The sequence below is a fragment of the Salvelinus alpinus genome, chromosome 33 (genome assembly GCF_045679555.1).
Source record: "Salvelinus alpinus chromosome 33, SLU_Salpinus.1, whole genome shotgun sequence".
In the NCBI taxonomy this organism is placed as follows: domain Eukaryota; kingdom Metazoa; phylum Chordata; class Actinopteri; order Salmoniformes; family Salmonidae; genus Salvelinus; species Salvelinus alpinus.
Genome location: NC_092118.1, coordinates 28,579,252 through 28,601,096, shown reverse-complemented (window position 1 = coordinate 28,601,096; position 21,845 = coordinate 28,579,252). Strand labels below are relative to the sequence as shown.

At 43.3% G+C, this 21,845-nt stretch overlaps 1 protein-coding gene across 4 annotated transcripts in view; it reads left to right on the top strand.

The window, feature by feature from the left end:
* LOC139563281 (nuclear factor of activated T-cells, cytoplasmic 3-like) overlaps positions 1 to 21,276 on the top strand; it is an 81,002-nt gene extending 59,726 nt beyond the window's left edge. For 3 of the 4 annotated variants that reach the window (XM_071381828.1, XM_071381827.1, XM_071381829.1), the window contains exons 9-10: positions 1,102 to 2,235; positions 15,765 to 21,276. In XM_071381828.1, coding sequence (XP_071237929.1) covers positions 1,102 to 2,235; positions 15,765 to 15,823 — 1,193 coding nt within the window. In that variant the 3' untranslated portion in view covers positions 15,824 to 21,276. The remainder of the gene's footprint in view (positions 1 to 1,101; positions 2,236 to 15,764) is intronic. The other variant, XR_011672523.1, reaches the window with a different exon arrangement.
* The last annotated feature ends 569 nt before the right edge of the window (positions 21,277 to 21,845 follow it).

Here is a 21,845-nt window from a genome sequence, read left to right as displayed (position 1 = left end):
GGACAGCCAATTAGAGCACAGCACAGGAAGCCTGCTCTGTCAGTATAGACGCCACTATTGTTACCACGGACACCGCACGCTTAATTGTGGCGTCACCGGCCCACCAATCACACTGTGCTACCTAGTGTGCGTGGGTAGTAGGGCCCTGGCTGGCCCGGTTTAGGGATGAACTGTGAGAAAAGAGCATCAGTTATCTTCTGAGATCCCTTAAGGAAGATGTCATGATTAGAATGTGTAGGGTTCTCAGGTGTTCCTGGTCAGGTGGTCAAGACAAGAAAAGCTTTGTCATTAGGGTTGGCCAAGAATGGATAGGTGCTGTCAGCATAGTCCAGAGGAAGACCCCTTCTGTCTCTACAATATCGCAGTGCCTTTCCCCTTCAAAACGAAAACATGTAAAAAAGCACCATTTAACCCAATCTATCACAGTGTCTCTGTCCCTTCCCCCTCAGACACAAGTCTTCCTGGCTGTATTCTCTCAGTAACATGCCTGTCAGAGGGAGGGCCATGGGAGGTAGTAGGGGTGCTAGGGGCTGTGAACTGGTTTGTCCTCCTCCTGGTTTCAGCATGGCTGGAAGGCATTTTGCTTCTCCCCATACTGCAGTCAACATGATGGCACCCAAACCCAACAACATATGCTCCCTCTCTCTGATTCAGAGCTGGGTCAAAATAAAACCCGGCCCGGTCACAAGCACCAGATTGGGAGATAGGTTACTGATTGGTACACAGCAGAGTTGTGCTATGCACTGTTGTAAAGGTGCTCCGTTTAAGTAAAGATTTCTAATCTAGTTAACACATACATTCTGAACTTGTGTGAACCACAGTGCTTTGACTTGGTGGATGTTGATTGGGAAGTTAATCCTGAGATTTGGCTATTTGTGGTGTTCCAGAATTTGGTAAAACAAATGAGTACTGCCTTGTGTTTTTCTTTGGAATTCATTATCTGTTGTCATAATCATCACATACGTCACCAAAATATTTATGGCTGCAATGACAGATTTGAATATATTAATGCTGGTATCATATGAATGGCAATGTGTTGGTTTCCCGTACTGAGTGTCTCTCACTCTCTCTCTCTCGCTCACTCTCACTCACTGTCTCCAGTCCTGGTGAAGCAGGAGCACAACAGAGAAGAGATGGAAGGGCCCCCTGCTGTGCCCCCCATGCCCGGTATGTCCATGCCCCTGGCCCATGCTGCCAGCCTGGTCCGCAGTACCCACACCCAGCTGCCTTCCCCTGAGCAGGGCCACCCACCGGACGGCCTTCTGTCCAGCTCTCCCCGGGGCCTGGCTGCGGGCCCCGGCTCCAGCCTCCATACTCTGCAGCCTGCCTGCCCCCTCATGGGCTCCCCCTCCTTCCAGCACCTGCCTCACCTCCAGGGCCGAGGCCTCCACACGCCTGCTGACTGCCACATGACGTTCCATCCGGGCCCAGCCCCTCCCAACAGGCCCTCCTACCAACACCATCCTATGCAGCAGAGTCACACCCACCCCGGCCACCTAAGCAACCTAAATCCCAACCTGCCCTACAATGGCCAGCCCAGCCTTTCCATGAACACTGGGGTTCCGCAGGGCTATGAGAGGATGCCTTACCACCAGCAGCAGTCTGACCCTGGGGCCTCCCACCCCCACCCCATGGGGCTGGGTATGGTGTACCACTCCTCCCCATCTACCTCCACCCAGCAGGCCTCCAGCCCCCACAGCCCCATCTCCACGGCGCCCCACAGCCAGCCCATGACCCACTCCTCATCTCACCTGCTCTCCATGGGCTACCACTGCCCCCCCAACCCCAGCCAGGTGCCCTCGCCCACCCACCCCAACCATCCGATGCAGCCCTCCCCCCAGCTGCAGAGAGCTATGGGGGGCTACCACCCCACCAGCCAGAGGTCTGCCTCCTGTCCCACTACATCCAGTGCCCCTCCAGCCCACATGGTTCCCTCGCCCCATTCCGGGCCATCCTCCCCCCAGCTCCACTCCCTGCCCTACCAGTCTCCCACCTCCCCCTCCCCCACCGGCAGCCCTCTGGGCCCCCCAGCACACAGTCCCCAGGCCAGCAGCCCTGTCATGTCCAGCCTGTCCCCAGGCTCATGCAGCAGCAACCCCGTGCAGCAGCACCCCCTTGCCCCCCAGCAGAGCCCCTTCCCTATGGAGGGGGAGAGTGTGAACATCAAGCAGGAGCCGGAGGAGAGAGAGCCCACCTTCAGATCCATCGGCCTGCAGGACATCACACTGGACGACGGTAAGACACAGCTCTGTCTGTCAGCCTCTCCATCTCTCTATGTGTCTGTACTCACTACACTCTCTCTGTATCTCATTCTCTCTTGATTAGAGGGAATTTAAAAGCCCTTACATTTTCATTATTTTATTATCCTTTTAGAAAGAAAAAAAAGTTGCATTACATTACATTGTTGCATAGCATCCAGCTAACACGTGTTTTACAAAAATGCTTCTGTTTTATAAAGATACCTTCCACCAGTTACTGAATTCTCCTGGGGGAAATGATGTCTCGTTGTAGTGATTTGTATTTCAGAAATACAGCACTTAAACCGGCAGTTGGGTTTTGTACACAGTAGGGTTGTTATTGAGTGGTCCTGACAGGAGGATTGGACATCATAGCAGCACAATAGACTAATGACTCTCACACTATTGACCTCGTCACAAATAGCTCATCCCTAGCTCTATCTATCGCTCTCTCTCTCTCTCTCTCACACACACACACACACACACACACACACACACACACACACACACACACACACACACACACACACACACACACACACACACACACACACACACACACACACACACACACACACACACACACACACACACACACACAAAGGAGATTCATTCTTTGGGTTTTATACCACAGAGACCACAGCCGCTGTAATTACTGTGTGTGGAAGGCCCTTTCCATTCTGAACAGGACTAATGTACCTCTATTTACGGTGGTATAACAAACTGACTGGAGAATGATGAGACTAACTCATTAACAGTGCCTCTTCACTTCAAGAACACTACAAATCCTAACTCGGCACAAGCCGTCTGAGAAACCACCATTCCCCATTTAGTTTCTAATCTGCCATGCACAGCCACTTCTGCTTCTCTGCACACTGGTCCCGCTCAGTCACGTATTCAAATAAACAGCAGTCAAATGGCCCATAGTTAATAAACAGCCTGGAGTGGCTGCGACAGAAAGTGTGTGTGCATCAGGAAGTGCTGTATTGTGTGCTAGCAAGGGCCAGGCTAATTACACGGCCCATTATCAATAAGTCATGTATGAAAGGCCATCAGACACAAGTTCACCAGCTGCATAATACACTGCATGTGTATGCCTACACACACTCATACACTCAGACTTAGTCGCACAGTTGTGTGTACGCACGCATAATCATAATCAGTATATCCTTAATTACTCACTCTCTATTTTTCTCTCACACTCTCCAACACACATGCACACACACATTGTTAAAGTAAAAGTCTGGCTGCCAAGTGGTCAATTGGGTTGAGATCTGGTGACTGACGCGGCCATGGCATATTGTGAAACATCAGCAAGTTGAGCATTCGGTCACCGAAGCTTCTGCCAAATGTGCCCCCCTCCCACCCAAACTCACTGAGATCTCTTCTTGCCATGGTAGCCAAAATAATGGGCAACTGGGCCTGCCCAGCATTTTTATATACGACCCTAAGCATGATGATGGGATGTTAATTCCACACCAGTGTGGAAGCATTTGCTTTCAATATGCTTTGTATCCCTCATTTACTCAAGTGTTTCCTTTATTTTGGCAGTTACCTGTACATACCAAGAAGAAAAGTGTGAGAAAAGTTGTTGACTGAAAAGACTGACAGGTTCAACCTGGGATTAGTAAGTCCCTGTCTGAGCGAGGCCTAGAAATAGCTTCTGTGCCATGCAGGCTCTGTAGGACGCACAAACAAACACACACACAAAACACACACGCACACACACTGGCTCTGTAGGACATCATGAAGCAGTGAATGACTGAGCAGCGCAGTGCAGCAATGGAACGACTGAGTTTTTAGGAGGTCAGAGCAGCACATGAAATATACCACAGAACAGACCAGGGTTCATGTGTATTTGTTATTTAAATACATTGTTTTGTGTATTTGACTATTTTCAAATAATGTGGCCTGAATGAACTACTTCTATTGGAAGTATTTGAAAGTATTTTCGGTAACACTTTATTTGGATAGTCCATATGTAGATGCTCTACAGACTATCAGTAACATTTCAACTAACTATCTACTAACCCTAGCTCTAACTTTAACCCTAAACTTAACCCTTACCCTAACCTTATTCTTAACCTAACCCTAACCTTAGCAAGCAGTTGTTTATCAACAGATAGTTTGTTGATAGTATGACCATCTGTAGAGCATCTACAGAGCGAAAATCCGGACTATCCAAATCAAATCTGATCATATTTTCAAATACTTATTTCAAATACTATATTAAAATAACCGAGTTAAATGCATGGGAGTGTATTTGAGTCAGTGTATTTGAGTGTTTTCAAATACTTTCCAAGTGTATTTATAAATACATTCCAATATTCAACTACTTTTCTTTTCAAATAAAAAAATATCTAAATACTTACATCTAAATGTCTTTGAAAGTGATTGAACTCTGTTCTACTAGACTATCTGTGTCTTTCTGTTAATGTCTGTATGTCTGTCTATCTGTCTGAGTTCTAGTATTCTAACTGAGTGCAGGGTCAGTTAGTTACATGTCAGTCAGTGCTGATATGTACATTTTGATATCATAGTCATTCCCTGGTAGGATTTCAGTATACAGTAGTATCACCAGGGGTGCAACTTTCACTTGGGAACTGCCATTTTTGTCCCCCCCCCAGTTTTATCATTCGAATGTGATACAAAACGAGGCAACTGTGCGCTTTAGGATCATGCGGACGCCTCCGAGCGATCGGGTAGGCTGTTTGGAGTGTTTATCCTACTATTTAAAAATATATATAAATATATATATATATTAGTCCCCCCCCCACTTCTAAAACCAAAGTTGCGCCCCTGAGTATCACTGTAGTATTGCCTGCATAGACTCGTGTCAGCAAAAGTGTGCGTGTGTGTACCACCACGTCACAGTGTAAAACTATTGTGGTGAGCTAACAGATGGCCTTGGTGACTGGTGACGTACGCCACACAGGGGCCATGTAGAGTGTGTGTGTGTGCAGTAGGTCTACTGTGGGTGTGGGGGGGTCAGGAGTGGCACAGACTTACTGACAGATGGACAGACGAGTTGAGGATCCCACCCAACTGGCAGTATGCACCCAAAAATGCATCCCCACTTCTCATACTCCTCCTAGAGGAATTCTCATCTCCAATAAACAGGTTTATAACAAAGAGTATGTATTTATCAGTAAGAGGCAGGAGGAGGCATTTCTTCTGCTGGAGCTAGCAGCTGAAAGGAAACTGCTGTGTACAGGACCTCTGCTTCTTTATTGGTAGGTACAGTAGTCTATATTTGGTTTAGTGTCCATATTTAGTGTCAATATATTTCCAATCTTCCTGAACAGTGTTAATGTGAGTGCACTATTAACAGGGACAGTAATTGTACAGTAGTGTGTATAGCGTGCTGTAGGTGTGTGCAACCTTGCTCTCCCCCTTCCTCTCTTGTGTGAATGTGAGTGAACCCTCTTGTGAGGGTGATTACGGCCGTCATGGTGACAGACTGAACCACTTGTGGTGCCGACCCGTGTGTTTATCTAATTAATCAGCTGGCCCTGTGTTTGCACAGACAACACACATACACAGTGCAGACGGGCTGCGGCGGGGGGTGGGGGGGGGGGGTAGCGGAGGCTGTGTGTGTGTGACACGGCGTGCCTGCATCTTATGTTTGCTCTCCTGCTCGGGCCACAGCTGCCTCTCGCCGTGAGCACGGCATTCTGGGTTAATAATAGGCCGGGCCTGCTGCTCCCGCTCTTCTTGTGAGAGACAACGACATAGAGCAGGCACACACACTTATTTCTAGCGCTGTCATAGTGTCACACACAGAGAGAGACACAGGCACATAGTACACACAGAGAGAGACACAGGCACATAGTACACACAGAGAGAGACACAGGCACATAGTACACACAGAGAGAGACACAGGCACATAGTACACACAGAGAGAGACACAGGCACATAGTACACACAGAGAGAGACACAGGCACATAGTACACACAGAGAGAGACACAGGCACATAGTACACACAGAGAGAGACACAGGCACATAGTACACACAGAGAGAGACACAGGCACATAGTACACACAGAGAGAGACACAGGCACATAGTACACACAGAGAGAGACACAGGCACATAGTACACACAGTAAATGCACCCACCAAAAACAGCCATATTCACGTCAGTACTATGAGTATGGCGCTACACATTGTAAACACTGTGCACACAGTAGTTAATCACATACTTTAGGCAGTTTTCTCAGGCACAACTCTATATACAAATACACGAGCAATGCTGCTTCCAGAGCATGTGCACGGTCCATTTTGACACAGCATAGCCAACAACACACAGACATAAACACACACACGTGTACATTTACAACATGGGCTAATCTGGATCTGTTACTAAGGCTCCTAAAACATAGCTTTCACCAGACTCCAATCCCCTCCATGAGGTAGGCCCTGTCCATCTCTACTACTACAGACCCAGGGATCCAACCTCTAGTCTACAGGTTGCACTACCACTAGACGGAAGTCACAGAACCCTGGCACCATGCTGCTGGTCAGTTTGGGTCAAGCAGGCCTCAGTCTCCAGAGTCCTGAGTTGTCCCCAACAGGGGAAACTCTCCTCGGGTGCTCTGTGGTTTGGTGGCTTTGTGGCTTGGTCCAAGTCCCAGCCCAGCCAGTGCATGCTTCTAACTTCTAACCGAGCATGGCAGATAAATAACACAACTCTCTATTCATGTGAGGAAAAAACAACAGTGGTAGGAAAATGCATCAGGCCTGGACCTAACCAAACTCAGCTAGTTAAACACAATCACAAACGCACACCGCCGGCCCTGGAACAAGTGGAAACTGACTTTGTTTGTCATCTTTCCATACAATTAAAGACTTAGGAATGTAATGAAGGCAGAGGTATTGGCAGTGTAGCACCAGCGTCGGGTGCTGGGCTCTGGGGTTCAGGTCCTGCCACTGTGCCTTTCTCTCTCTCTCTGTGTGCGTGTGTCTGTTGGTGCATGCTTTTCAGTGTGTTTCTCCGTCAAGATGTTGGCCAGCGGCAGGCAGACGGAGTGCCCGGGCAGGCCGGAGATCCTTGGTAATGTTGGAACTTAACATTAACCTTCAGCCAGGAAAACAGAAAGAGAATCCTTTTATTTGTTTACAGAGTCCCATATCAATGTTTTGAATATAATATTGTCTTGTTTGTATGCAAATGGTCTCTTGTACCAGCTCGTGGGTTGTGTTATCGGGTAGCTTGTTTATCTTAGATGTCATTGTTGATTTGTGTTTCCTAACATAGAGCCACTGTTATAGTTGATATCCCTATTAAATCCTGTAGTGTCCTTTGTGTGACAGCTGCTGTAAGGGGAGTGTATCTGTCAAGTGTCTCAGAGAACTGTTGAGTCACTCTGCCCTGCTCTAGTAAACAGTAAAGTGATGTACATTGCCCCTACACACACACACACACACACACACACACACACACACACACACACACACACACACACACACACACACACACACACACACACACACACCATAACACTTCTCCACATGGCAGTCAGCTTACTGCAGTTATCCTCCATTCTAGTTATGTGGATGCAAGAATTCTTCTAACTCACTAACCTAGCCTCCGGTCCGGACAAATCTCTTAAAATGCCATTAGGTGCCATTAGGTGTTTAGTCACTGTGAAATGCAGCAGACACATAGAATGTGTCATTATCTGATCCCTACTGCACATCCTAAGGTGATGGTCTATTGTGGTAGAAGTTTAGATGAATCTTCTGGTTGGCCATTCCGGATCCTATTGGCTTCCATTCCAACATTTTAGGACGGCCATTCTGGCTCCAATCATGCTGGCTTCCACCTTGTAACTCACTCTTGTGTTCATTTGATGGCTTCCTGTGAGCAGACATTATAGGGGCCGGATCAAAAGACATGTGTCTTGTGAATCACTTACAAATGGGAAATCCACAGAGGATTCACAGAGATGAGTGACTTTGTTAATACTGCAGCAGTGTTCTAATGAGGCTCTAGTGTTCTCACTGGAGCTCTACTGTTACTGTGATCTGTCTCTCTGGCAGCGTGTCAGACTAGAGTAACAGACTACAGAGCTACAGTTAAACAGGCGAAAAAGAGATAACAGATTGACTCAGAGATGTTAGCCTAGCAACCCTGGAACGTTTTTAGTCGTCTAGTTTCTGTTACTGAAACTGACCATATATTTCCAATGAAATATGATCATTAAGTGGACTTATCCATTTGACTTGAACGTCTTATGTTTTCTCTTCTACCCGAGGCTCTCTGAAGATGTGTGCATGTCATTGCAAGTCTTCCTTTTGACCAACTGAATCTTGGCTTGCCTGTCCCGTGCCTTGCACAAGTGTTATCCATTGTAACATGTTTTCCTCATTTGGTACAGTGGAGAGAACAATCACTCAGTCTTCTTGTTATTTTCTTAAGCTGGTTCTCTGTTGGAGCGCCCTACATGCCCTTTTCTACTTCACACGTCAGTGTTTGTCTGTCAGGGAACGTTTTCTCAATCTGTCAGAGGGGAACCAGGGTGATTACCTGTTTTCCATCCTAACTGACGACTTGTTTATCATAGAAAATCCACATCTGTTTCACTGTTTCACTTCTGTTTCTCATTGCAGAGATTATTTTAACAGATCCCTTTTAGACATGAAATGTATACATCTAGACATGACGTTAAAGATCACTGTGTGATTCGAAACAAAGAAAAGCAAAGAAAAAGAATTGGGGTCAGAAAGGACACGCTATGTAGATTTAATAAGTGCAGTCTGTTTCTCCCCTATGACTGGGTTAGGTAAAGTGATTAATGTGAGTTTCCCCTTTGAGATAATGACATGACACACACTGAAAACCTTGTTTTACCACCAATCAGTACACTGATGGACTTTGATCGAGGAGGGACTCTCTGTCTTTGACTGTAATTAGCCTAAGTCACAGTGATTGAAGGGTTCGTTCCCCACTACAGTACTGTCTGAGAGGTGACACCGGTCTGATGGGGAGGGAAGTCATGTTCATGGGCTGGTTTAGTCCCACATTCAGTAACGTAGACTAGCCCTAGGACCAGAGAGGTATGCCTTAGAAGCGAAATGACGGTTCACTGTATGAGAAGCAGTTCTCTGGCTTAATAGGGACCCCCCCTCCTAGTCATATAAAGAGGATCTCCCTCCCAGAGGGTTAAAGAGACCCAGGGTTCTCTGTAGTAAGCTGGGCTAAATCATCACGTTTCTGATGCGGCCATAAAAACAAGCCAATCTGAGACATTGGTTCAGCTATGAAACTACTGAAGTCAAGCACAATTTGAAAGATTTTTCCCATATCTACATCAGATTATAGACCTAGTTGATAATATTTTATATAACTGTCAGTCTTGTTCGAGCCCATTTTGAAACCTTACCAGTAGTCGATTAATAGGATATCTAATGCCCGTGTGAAAGTTTGCATCGTTTTGTGTGTTGTGTGTGTGTTCTGTGGAAAGTTTTCTTAGCAGACACACAACTGCAGATAGACATTGTGCTTGAGACTTACATTAAACACATACAATAATGGTTCATTGTTAGTTGAACGTTTCAGCTTGTGTGCTGTGTTTAGAACGTGGATACATTGTTGTAGACTGATGTTTTATGTAAAGCTGTCTGTCGCAGTTAACCGAGAAATACAGTCTTATGTGTGAAGATAGATAGCCGTGTGTGATGGGAGAGGAAGAACCATCCGCCCACGCCAACAGGATAGAGACAGTGGCTAGCCAGCCAGGCACAAAGGCCTGCCCCTCCCTCTGTCACATCAGCAGTAGTAGCAGCTCACAGATCACACAAACAAACTATTTCTATCATGGAACCACCAATAAGTTTTCACTGCTTTTTTTTATGGTAGTCAACTAGCAAGTACAGTTGAAGCTACAGTATTCATTGTCGATACTGTAAAATTATGTTTGAAATAGTTGTATTACTTTTTCTAAGACAAATTTATTTGGGGGAATTTTTGAGAATGTACCAGTTTTACAGGAGTGCAATGACTTTGAGATGTTGTAATTGTATTCAGATATATAGCTGATGATTCTTAGGGATGGGGGTAACCGTTGATATATAGCTGATGATTCTTAGGGATGGGGGTAACCGTTGATTTATATAGCTGATGATTCTTAGGGATGGGGGTAACAGTTGATATATAGCTGATGAGTCTTAGGGATGGGGGTAACAGTTGATATATAGCTGATGATGCTTAGGGATGGGGGTAACAGTTGATATATAGCTGATGATTCTTAGGGATGGGGGTAACAGTTGATATATAGCTGATGATTCTTAGGGATGGGGGTAACAGTTGATATATAGCTGATGATTTTTAGGGATGGGGGTAACAGTTGATATATAGCTGATGATTCTTAGGGATGGGGGTAACAGTTGATATATAGCTGATGATTCTTAGGGATGGGGGTAACCGTTGATTTATATAGCTGATGATTCTTAGGGATGGGGGTAACAGTTGATATATAGCTGATGATTCTTAGGGATGGGGGTAACAGTTGATATATAGCTGATGATTCTTAGGGATGGGGGTAACCGTTGATTTATATAGCTGATGATTCTTAGGGATGGGGGTAACAGTTGATATATAGCTGATGATTCTTAGGGATGGGGGTAACAGTTGATATATAGCTGATGATTCTTAGGGATGGGGTAACAGTTGATATATAGCTGATGATTCTTAGGGATGGGGGTAACAGTTGATATATAGCTGATGATTCTTAGGGATGGGGTAACAGTTGATATATAGCTGATGATTCTTAGGGATGGGGGTAACAGTTGATATATAGCTGATGATTCTTAGGGATGGGGGTAACAGTTGATATATAGCTGATGATTCTTAGGGATGGGGGTAACAGTTGATATATAGCTGATGATTCTTAGGGATGGGGGTAACAGTTGATATATAGCTGATGATTCTTAGGGATGGGGGTAACAGTTGATATATAGCTGATGATTTTTAGGGATGGGGGTAACAGTTGATATATAGCTGATGATTCTTAGGGATGGGGGTAACAGTTGATATATAGCTGATGATTCTTAGGGATGGGGGTAACCGTTGATTTATATAGCTGATGATTCTTAGGGATGGGGGTAACAGTTGATATATAGCTGATGATTCTTAGGGATGGGGGTAACAGTTGATATATAGCTGATGATTCTTAGGGATGGGGGTAACCGTTGATTTATATAGCTGATGATTCTTAGGGATGGGGGTAACAGTTGATATATAGCTGATGATTCTTAGGGATGGGGGTAACAGTTGATATATAGCTGATGATTCTTAGGGATGGGGGTAACAGTTGATATATAGCTGATGATTCTTAGGGATGGGGGTAACAGTTGATATATACAGTGGGGAGAACAAGTATTTGATACACTGCCGATTTTGCAGGTTTTCCTACTTACAAAGCATGTAGAGGTCTGTCATTTTTATCATAGGTACACTTCAACTGTGAGAGACGGAATCTAAAACAAAAATCCAGAAAATCACATTGTATGAATTTTAAGTAATTAATTTGCATTTTATTGCATGACATAAGTATTTGATCACCTACCAACCAGTAAGAATTCCGGCTCTCACAGACCTGTTAGTTTTTCTTTAAGAAGCCCTCCTGTTCTCCACTCATTACCTATATTAACTGCACCTGTTTGAACTCGTTACCTGTATAAAAGACACCTGTCCACACACTCAATCAAACAGACTCCAACCTCTCCACAATGGCCAAGACCAGAGAGCTGTGTAAGGACATCAGGGATAAATTGTAGACCTGTACAAGGCTGGGATGGGCTACAGGACAATAGGCAAGCAGCTTGGTGAGAAGGCAACAACTGTTGGCACAATTATTAGAAAATGGAAGAAGTTCAAGATGACGGTCAATCACCCTCGGTCTGGGGCTCCATGCAAGATCTCACCTCGTGGGGCATCAATGATCATGAGGAATGTGAGGGATCAGCCCAGAACTACACGGCAGGACCTGGTCAATGACCTGAAGAGAGCTGGGACCACAGTCTCAAAGAAAACCATTAGTAACACACTACGCCGTCATGGATTAAAATCCTGCAGCGCACGCAAGGTCCCCCTGCTCAAGCCAGCGCATGTCCAGGCCCGTCTGAAGTTTGCCAATGACCATCTGGATGATCCAGAGGAGGAATGGGAGAAGGTCATGTGGTCTGATGAGACAAAAATAGAGCTTTTTGCTCTAAACTCCACTCGCCGTGTTTGGAGGAATAGAAGGATGAGTACAACCCCAAGAACACCATCCCAACCGTGAAGCATGGAGGTGGAAACATCATTCTTTGGGGATGCTTTTCTGCAAAGGGGACAGGACGACTGCACCGTATTGAGGGGAGGATGGATGGGGCCATGTATCGCGAGATCTTGACCAACAACCTCCTTCCCTCAGTAAGAGCATTGAAGATGGGTCGTGGCTGGGTCTTCCAGCATGACAACGACCCGAAACACACAGCCAGGGCAACTAAGGAGTGGCTCCGTAAGAAGCATCTCAAGGTCCTGGAGTGGCCTAGCCAGTCTCCAGACCTGAACCCAATAGAAAATCTTTGGAGGGAGCCGAAAGTCCGTATTGCCCAGCGACAGCCCCGAAACCTGAAGGATCTGGAGAAGGTCTGTATGGAGGAGTGGGCCAAAATCCCTGCTGCAGTGTGTGCAAACCTGGTCAAGAACTACAGGAAACGTATGATCTCTGTAATTGTAAACTAAGGTTTCTGTACCAAATATTCAGTTCTGCTTTTCTGATGTATCAAATACTTATGTCATGCAATAAAATGCAAATTAATTACTTAAAAATCATACAATGTGATTTTCTGGATTTTTGTTTTAGATTCCTTCTCTCACAGTTGAAGTGTACCTATGATAAAAATTACAGACCTCTACATGCTTTGTAAGTAGGAAAACCTGCAAAATCGTCAGTGTATCAAATACTTGTTCTCCCCACTGTAGCTGATGATTCTTAGGGATGGGGGTAACAGTTGATATATAGCTGATGATTCTTAGGGATGGGGGTAACCGTTGATTTATATAGCTGATGATTCTTAGGGATGGGGGTAACAGTTGATATATAGCTGATGATTCTTAGGGATGGGGGTAACCGTTGATTTATATAGCTGATGATTCTTAGGGATGGGGGTAACCGTTGATTTATATAGCTGATGATTCTTAGGGATGGGGGTAACCGTTGATTTATATAGCTGATGATTCTTAGGGATGGGGTAACAGTTGATATATAGCTGATGATTTTTAGGGATGGGGGTAACCGTTGATTTATATAGCTGATGATTCTTAGGGATGGGGGTAACAGTTGATATATAGCTGATGATTCTTAGGGATGGGGGTAACCGTTGATTTATATAGCTGATGATTCTTAGGGATGGGGGTAACCGTTGATTTATATAGCTGATGATTCTTAGGGATGGGGGTAACCGTTGATTTATATAGCTGATGATTCTTAGGGATGGGGGTAACCGTTGATTTATATAGCTGATGATTCTTAGGGATGGGGGTAACCGTTGATTTATATAGCTGATGATTCTTAGGGATGGGGGTAACCGTTGATTTATATAGCTGATGATTCTTAGGGATGGGGGTAACCGTTGATTTATATAGCTGATGATTCTTAGGGATGGGGGTAACCGTTGATTTATATAGCTGATGATTCTTAGGGATTAACAACTGGAATACAGAATATCAAGGCTTTTAGTTAAATTGATGAAAAAGTATCATTCTTGATTTGTGTTAATGAATAAATTATTATTTAACCCCATACACAGCAAAATGTAGTTAAGAAATACAAAGGGAAGATCTTAAGATGAATTAATTTGAACGGACTCCCTAATGTCTTGATAATACTCTGAATTTAATCTACACATGATTTGACTGTTCATTTTCCTCTCACTCCATCTACCAATAATATACCACATATATAAATACCCATATATAATATGACCCATATAAAGCAGATGCTGACTTGTCCATCAGACACGGTGAGCCATTAAATGTATGATTTCACAACAGACAGTTGCACAACAAGTGGCCAGTTGTAGGTAAGAGAAGAGGAATCCCCAAGCAGCAGGGCTGGTACTGTTACTGTGGTGTATGGACAGGTCTGCCTGAATACCTGCGTGTCTATCTGTCTTAATGTGTGTCAAACTGTCAGAGCTCAGAGGACTCACTCACCATCTCCTCGCTCTAAACCAGATAGTCAAACCCTCTCCTCTCTTTGCCCTCTGTCTCTTTGACCTGCCATGACTTTTGACACCTATGTGCCACATCAGGAAATTAACGGTGTATGAATGCCGCCACTGCTGCACGAATGCAAAGCTACCAATCGCTGCTGTGTGGAAAATATCTTCACTTTTTCCACAAATACCAAACCAGGCTACGTATCCTCTCCTTTCACTCTCTATTTCTCTCTCTTCTCTCTTTTCTCTCTCTCCCCTCTTTCTTCTCTCCCTCTCTTCTATTTCTTCTCTTTCTCCCTCTCTCTCTTTCTCACCCTCCTTTTCGTTCCACAGGTACTGTAGTAAACCAGATGCAGCTTCAGTTTAGCGTGATATGGGGGTTAGAAGTTGATTTACATTACGACTGTGGTTTTTACAGGCTCCCCGCTGGTCCTCCTGCTGAGCCACGCTGGGCCCGGTGTGAGCTGAAAACAGCTTTGGCACCACTGTAACAATCAGGCCTCTGTTGGAGGCATCTCCAACATGCCCCACCGCCAGAGAGCGAGAGAGAAAATAACTTATTTATTTAATATCAGGCCTAGCTAGCTCTGCCTGGCAGAGTAATTACCTACAGCACTGTGCTTGAGTGCCTCTCTGGGGTTGACAACATGTGTTGTAACAATGGATTAGTTTTATACAGGTCCATTTACTGCGCTCACAAACCCACAATAATAGGCCAGAGGAAATGTACTCAAGCTCCATTAAGAGGTGGAAGAAATGAAGAAACGCAATAGAGAGCTGGTGCTCGCTAGGCCATTCAATAAATGGAGGATGATATTTATAGGAGTCGACATGTTGTGGTGGTAAAGACTAAATATCTTGGACGCTGTCAAAGGTCAAGTCTGACGGTAATGACACACGGCAGTGAATGGAATAGTTTCCCCTCGCTTTCTGGTTGTTGACGGTGGTTTTGTCATTCCAAAGCTGTGAGTTGAACCTCTGGGTCTTGCTAGTGTATGTATGATTGAGTTTTTCCCTCTGTCTCTCCACTGTGATATGCTGAAGCTGAACTTTTCTGTGTTCAGAGTAGTCAGTAAGTGAGCTGGGCAACATCGCCCTCTGCTGGTAAACATTTGTATTTTCTCACAGTCCGAATGCATTCAGGAACACAATTTAGATTTGATTTCTTGATAATATATGACAATCAATGTGTCCTCAAAAACTTTAGGTCAATTGAAGTTGAAGAAAGCCTTGCTAAGGTTAAGTAGCCTATAATAATAAACCCTCTGGACTGTGTTGTTCAGCTGTAGTGAACCTGTATCCTCTCTCTTTGTGTTTCCAGTGAATGAGATCATCGGCAGAGACATGTCCCAGTCCCCTGGTGGCGGTGCCCAGTCGTAGCGCTGTCCGTGGCCAGGCCTCCACACACCCAGCTGGGCAAAGCAGTGTCCTCACCAGCCCCAACACCACCACCTCCACCACAGGACTTTACCTGCCTCTAGGCAGGACAGACTGGGCTGAGATTCCCCTTTACACTTCATGGACCTACCAGTCCACAAAAAGACACTCCAGACACACATGAACAAACCTTTCATATACCCACATGACAGCAAAAGAGCTCAGATTCACTCACCTACACATGTATACATCAGATTATAAACAGGAGAACACCGCAGGGTGTTGACAAACTGTAGGATTATTGGGGTCAGTTAGTGTCAGAAAGATGAGGAACATGTTCTCTGTTCAGTTGACTTCGGGTTCATTTTTAGCATTAGTTCTCAGGCCTGGGCTCAGATCCCCAGAGGTGATCACTGGTTTAGAGAGTGATCACCTCCTAAACGGTTTCTATGCAGCTAAACTCTCTGCTCAGGGTGTCTGGTTGGAGTATGTAATATACCCTCTCAAGTCACAATGTTGCCCCTAACAGTGTAGTGCTCAGTGAGGAAAAATAGGATCCCTCAGTAGGAATAAAGAAGTTTGAATACTGTACTCATGATTTTCCTCACCAGCATAGACCTCGACGGTACAAACACCCCGGTTGGTTGAGTGATGTCACAACAGCACCTGCTGGGAGTGTAGAGGTAGTACTGCAGCCCCACTGCGACACCCCCATCACCCTAGTCCTTCTTTGTCTCTGGGTGCCTGGGAGCCCCTTCTCTTCTTCTCTGGTGCTGGACTGGGATCTGTAATATGCAACATTCCACACTTCTAGTGACCTTCCAGCCATGTAGATATAGTGCCTTCAGAAAGTATTCACACCCCTTGACTTTTTCCACATTTTGTTGTGGTACAGCCTGAATTTCAAATATATTAAATGTAGACGTTTTTGTCGCTGGCCTACACGCAATACCCGATAATGTCAAAGTGGACTTATGTTTTCAGAATTGTTTATAAATTCATAAAAAATTAAAAGCTGAAATGTCTTGAGTGAATAACTATTCAACCCCTTTGTTATGACAAGCCTACATAAGTTCAGGAGCAAAAATGAACTTAACAAGTCAAATGCGTTGCATGGATTCAACCACAAAGACCAGGGAGTTTTTCCAATGCCTCGCAAAGAAGGGCACCTATTGGTAGATGGGTAAAAAAAAAAGCAGACATTGAGCATATCCCTTTGAGCATGGAGAAGTTATTAATTATACTTTAGATAGTGTATCAATACACCCAATCAGTACAAAGATACAGGCCTCCTTCCTAACTCAGTTGCCAGAGAGGAAGGAAACGGCTTAGGGATTTCACCATGAGGCCAATGGTGACTTTAAAACAGTTACAGAGTTTAATGGCTGTGATAGGAGAAAACAGGATGATTCAACAACATTGTAGTTATTCCACAATACTAACCTAATTGACAGAGTAAAAAGAAGAAAGCCTGTACAGAATAAAAATATTCCAAAACATGCATCCTGTTTGCAACAAGGCACTCAAGTAATACTACAAAAAAAATTGGCCAAGCAATTAACTTTTTGTTCTGAGTACAAAGTGTTATGTTTGGGGCAAATCCAATACAACACATTACTGAGTACCACTCTCCATATTTTCTAGCATAGTGATGGCTGCATCATGTTATGTGTATGCTTGTAATCAAAGGACTGGGGGGGTTTTTAGGATAAAAAAATAAGCAGAATGGAGCACAGGCAAGATTCTAGAGGGAAATCTGGTTCATTCTGCTTTCCACCAGACACTGGGAGGTGAATTCACTTTTCAGCAGGACAATAACTTAAAACACAAGGCCAAATCTACATTGAAGTTGCTTACCAAGAAGACAGTGGATGTGGGAGTGGCCAAATTACAGTTTTGACTTAAATCTGCTTGAAAATCTATGGCAAGACCTGAAAATGGTTGTCTAGCTATGATCAACAACCAATTTGACAGAGCTTGAAGAATTTAGAAAAGGTTAATGGGCAAATGTTGCACAATCCAGGTGTGGAAAGCTCTTAGAGACTTACCCAGAAAGACTCACAGCTGTAATCACTGCTTAAGGTGCTTCTACAAAGTATTGACTCAGGGGTGTGAATACTTATGTAAATGAGATTTCTGTATTTCATTTTCAATAAATTAGCAAACATTTATAAAAACATGTTTTTACTGTCATTATGGGTTATTGTGTGTAGATGGTTGAGATTTTTTTAATTTTATTAATACATTTTATATTCAGGCTGTAACACAACAAAAGGTGGAATAAGTCAAAGGGTATGAATACTTTCTGAAGCCACTGTATCTGTATATTATTACTACCCTTTCCTCCTGACTCCCCAAACCTCCTCTTCAGGTTGAACAAATGCCTTATAAACATTGTTAAATAGCAGCTTTGAATGATAGGATGGTAAACGGTTTTTGTTGTTTGTTTGCACATCTGACTCTTCATGCAGAGTATGACTTTGATTTTTAAAGAAATTAGATGGATTTCTGAGTTTGTGATATGGAGACGCTTGACTTTCAATGAATATAATGTTTTATGCGATGGATAGATGAACACTGGTTTTCTCCAGACCGAGGTAGCCCGTTAAGACAAGTAAATATATATATTTGTAACTGTAAGTAGACTCGTTGGAGTTTAATTAAAGGTGGTGTTTGAATTATCTACAGAGCAAGACGGACCTGTGTTCCTCTGAGCTCTGTCATGCAATAACTAATGTGCGTCTGAAATGGCACCCTATTCCCTGTATAGCGCACTACTTTTGGCCAGCACACTGGTCAAAAGTAGTGCACTATACAGGGAATCGGGTGTAATTGTGGATGTACACTAACTGTCTTGATGCCCTGGGCCCAGTTTTTCAAAACTTTTAATCTGGATAAGGATGATCCGGATTCTGTAATCCTTTTTTGCAATCCAGGATCAGATTAATCATGTTGTTTTTGGGCCAGTTTTTCAGAAAATAATCGGATAGGATCATTCTGATCCACAACATGAAGATCACAGAATCCAGATTGTCAGTGCTTTCAACAGGCCTACAGACCTTTCCATCTAGTGGACAGATTATGGGACTACTACACTGTCATAGGGAAACAGAGATGAGTCAACTACATGAATAAAGGTAACTATATGACACCTTTCTAAATCCACCCTGAATACACCCTTCCAGTGGGATCAAGATAATCCAGATTTTAGGCATCAAAACTATCACTACCTTTTTTGAGTAAAAAAAATGCATAAACTACATTTAATCCTGATTTAATGGTCAGATTGGATTACCAATTGGATTGAAAAACCCAATTCTAACATGTAATTTTATCCGATTGCAGAAATCCGATCAGATAACTTTTGAAAAACTGGGCCCAGAGACTGTGTGCCTTCCACTTTGTAACAACCATACCTTCTGAGGGTAAAGCAGCTTCAATCGAAATACTATTGGAAATAATATAACACATTGAAAACTGCAGATTTAAACTGTTGATAAAAGTCCTTTATATATCTGTATTTATGTATAGCCCCCTCTCCACCACCCCTGATGAACAAGGTTAAGTTAGTTTTAAAAAACGACTTTCATTTTTGTATGTTGTTGGTTCTTCAACGCCCCTTGTGTGTTGCACATCACGACAATCATGACAAATTATAATTTTGTCTTCAGGATGGTACCTTAACAAAAATATGTATTTGTCAATCTTCCTCCTTGGGGAGACATACAGACTGCGAATGTATGGAATATTGATAGCAATAATAAAAAGATTTTCAGTTTGCCTGAGAATTACAACAACAAAAAGTCCAAACAAAATGACAAAGCTGAGTGTTAAAAAGCAACATATTCCAGTCCAACATCATCATAAGGATGTTTACAAAATGTGATTCTGAATGCTGGATAGATGTATGTATTTATGTATGCCATACATTACTTAGCCATGCTGTAATATAACATGTTGATTGGTCTGGGTAGGAACAACTCCTATTGCCTTAACATGTTCTCTGTGATTGGACAATGATATATGTATATTCTTGCATGTATATTTTTTTCTCTGACAGGATGTTGCTAATGACAACTGTCAATCATGTCCAAGTCCAATCAGAAATAGAAAATAATTCTCCTATACACAAAAAACCTGCCTGATGCCTTTAAAAAACATTTTAAAAATAAATTTAAAATAACCTTGATGCCTATAGTTGTAGATGCAGCAGAGATGCTTGGTTCTGTTACTTCAAGGCTCCGTTTACACAGGTAGTTCAATTCTGATCTTTTTCTCACTAATCAGATCAGCTCTGAAAAAGTTCTGTGATTTGTCAAAGAACCAATTAGTGGAACAAATATCAGAATTGGGCTGCCTGTATAAACGCAGCCTTCTAGAGTATCAGCACAATACTTATTAGTCCTGCATACCAGAGGGCCAGTCAGTGAATCTGCCTTGTAAAGGACACAGTGCAAGCGTCTTAGTAGATTATATTAAGTGTGGATGTGTGCGCTTGTACCCAATAAACTGTAGATAAGTGTTTTTTTTTACAATGAATTTCAGTTCTGTACAATACAAGCACACTGATGCATTAGGCTACTATGCAAACCATGACGAAAGCACCATGACAACGTGATATTTGGCAGGAAGTACAAAATAACTGGTTTGTTTGTAATAATCTCTCGTGGCTTTTGTTTTATGTGTAAAACCTATTCAAACAGTGAGGAGAGAATGTCACTATTTGTTTATTTAAACTATAGGAATGCCTTAACTCATGTGTTGAATATGAATTACTGGTTTGTTATGCTCTTCTGGGTTAATAATTTACTTGAGAATATACATTTTGGACAGCAGGACGTGTGTTACAAGAGGAAGGGCTGGCTCTAGTGCTGCTTGTGAGACTGTTACCTGATTCCCAGTATAGAGCTGATCAGAACCGTACTGTGCTGGCTTGGATGTTTCATTTTCACATGGTCCTTTACAGCACAGTTCCAGCACTATGTAGATGCGTAAACAGGGCAGCCCAGTACAGCTCGGCTTGGCGCAGTTTTGCCCTATAGTGTGAATGAGGCATATGAGTCCAGAAACAAGAGCAGCATTAAATTCAGTAACCGTTCGCTCTCTGTCATCCTCTTCTGTAAAACCAAAGATCAAACAATATGTTCCCATTTTACATACTGGTAAAAAGCAACACAGACTGACATTAGAACTCTATTTTTGATACTTTGAAATGGATGTCATTCCTAACGGTTGGGTACATATATCTATAAATATATGTTTTGTAAAAGAAAAGGGAAATACAGGTTTTAGCTGATGTTTACAGGAACCTTGTATTGTCATTTAATGTACATTTTGTATTTTAAAACCATTTTGTAATTTAAGACTGCAGTGCTTTTTGAAATTATTCAAAGGGAATACCTTGCATTTAGGCTCTTACAGTAGTGTATCAATAAAAATTCAAATGTCAAACTTTGGCTTTGTGTTTTTCTCTTTCTATACAGAACAAAAATATAAACGCAACATGGAACAATTGTACCGAGATTACACGATTACAAGATTTTACCGAGATACAGTTCATATAAGGAAACAAGTAAATTTAAATAACGTAGGCCTTAATCTATGTATTTCCCATGACTGGGAATACAGATATGTCATCCAGAACTGGGACATTTTCAGCTTCCAGGAATTGTGTACAGATCCTTGCGACATGGGTCTGTGCATTATCATGCTGAAACATGAGGTAATGGGGTGGATGAATGGCACGACAATGAGCCTCAGGATCTCATCATGGTATCTCTGTGCATTCAAATTGCCATCAATAAAAGGCAATGGTGTTCGTTGTCCATAGCTTATGCCCATACCATAACCCCACTGCCACCCATGGGTCACTGTTCACAACGTTGACATCAGCATACCACATGCCATCTGCCCGGTACAATTGAAACCGGGATTCATCTGTGAAGAGCACACTTCTCCAGCATGCCAGTGGCCATCGATGGTGAGCATTTGCCCACTAAAGTTGGTTATGACGCCGAACTGCAGT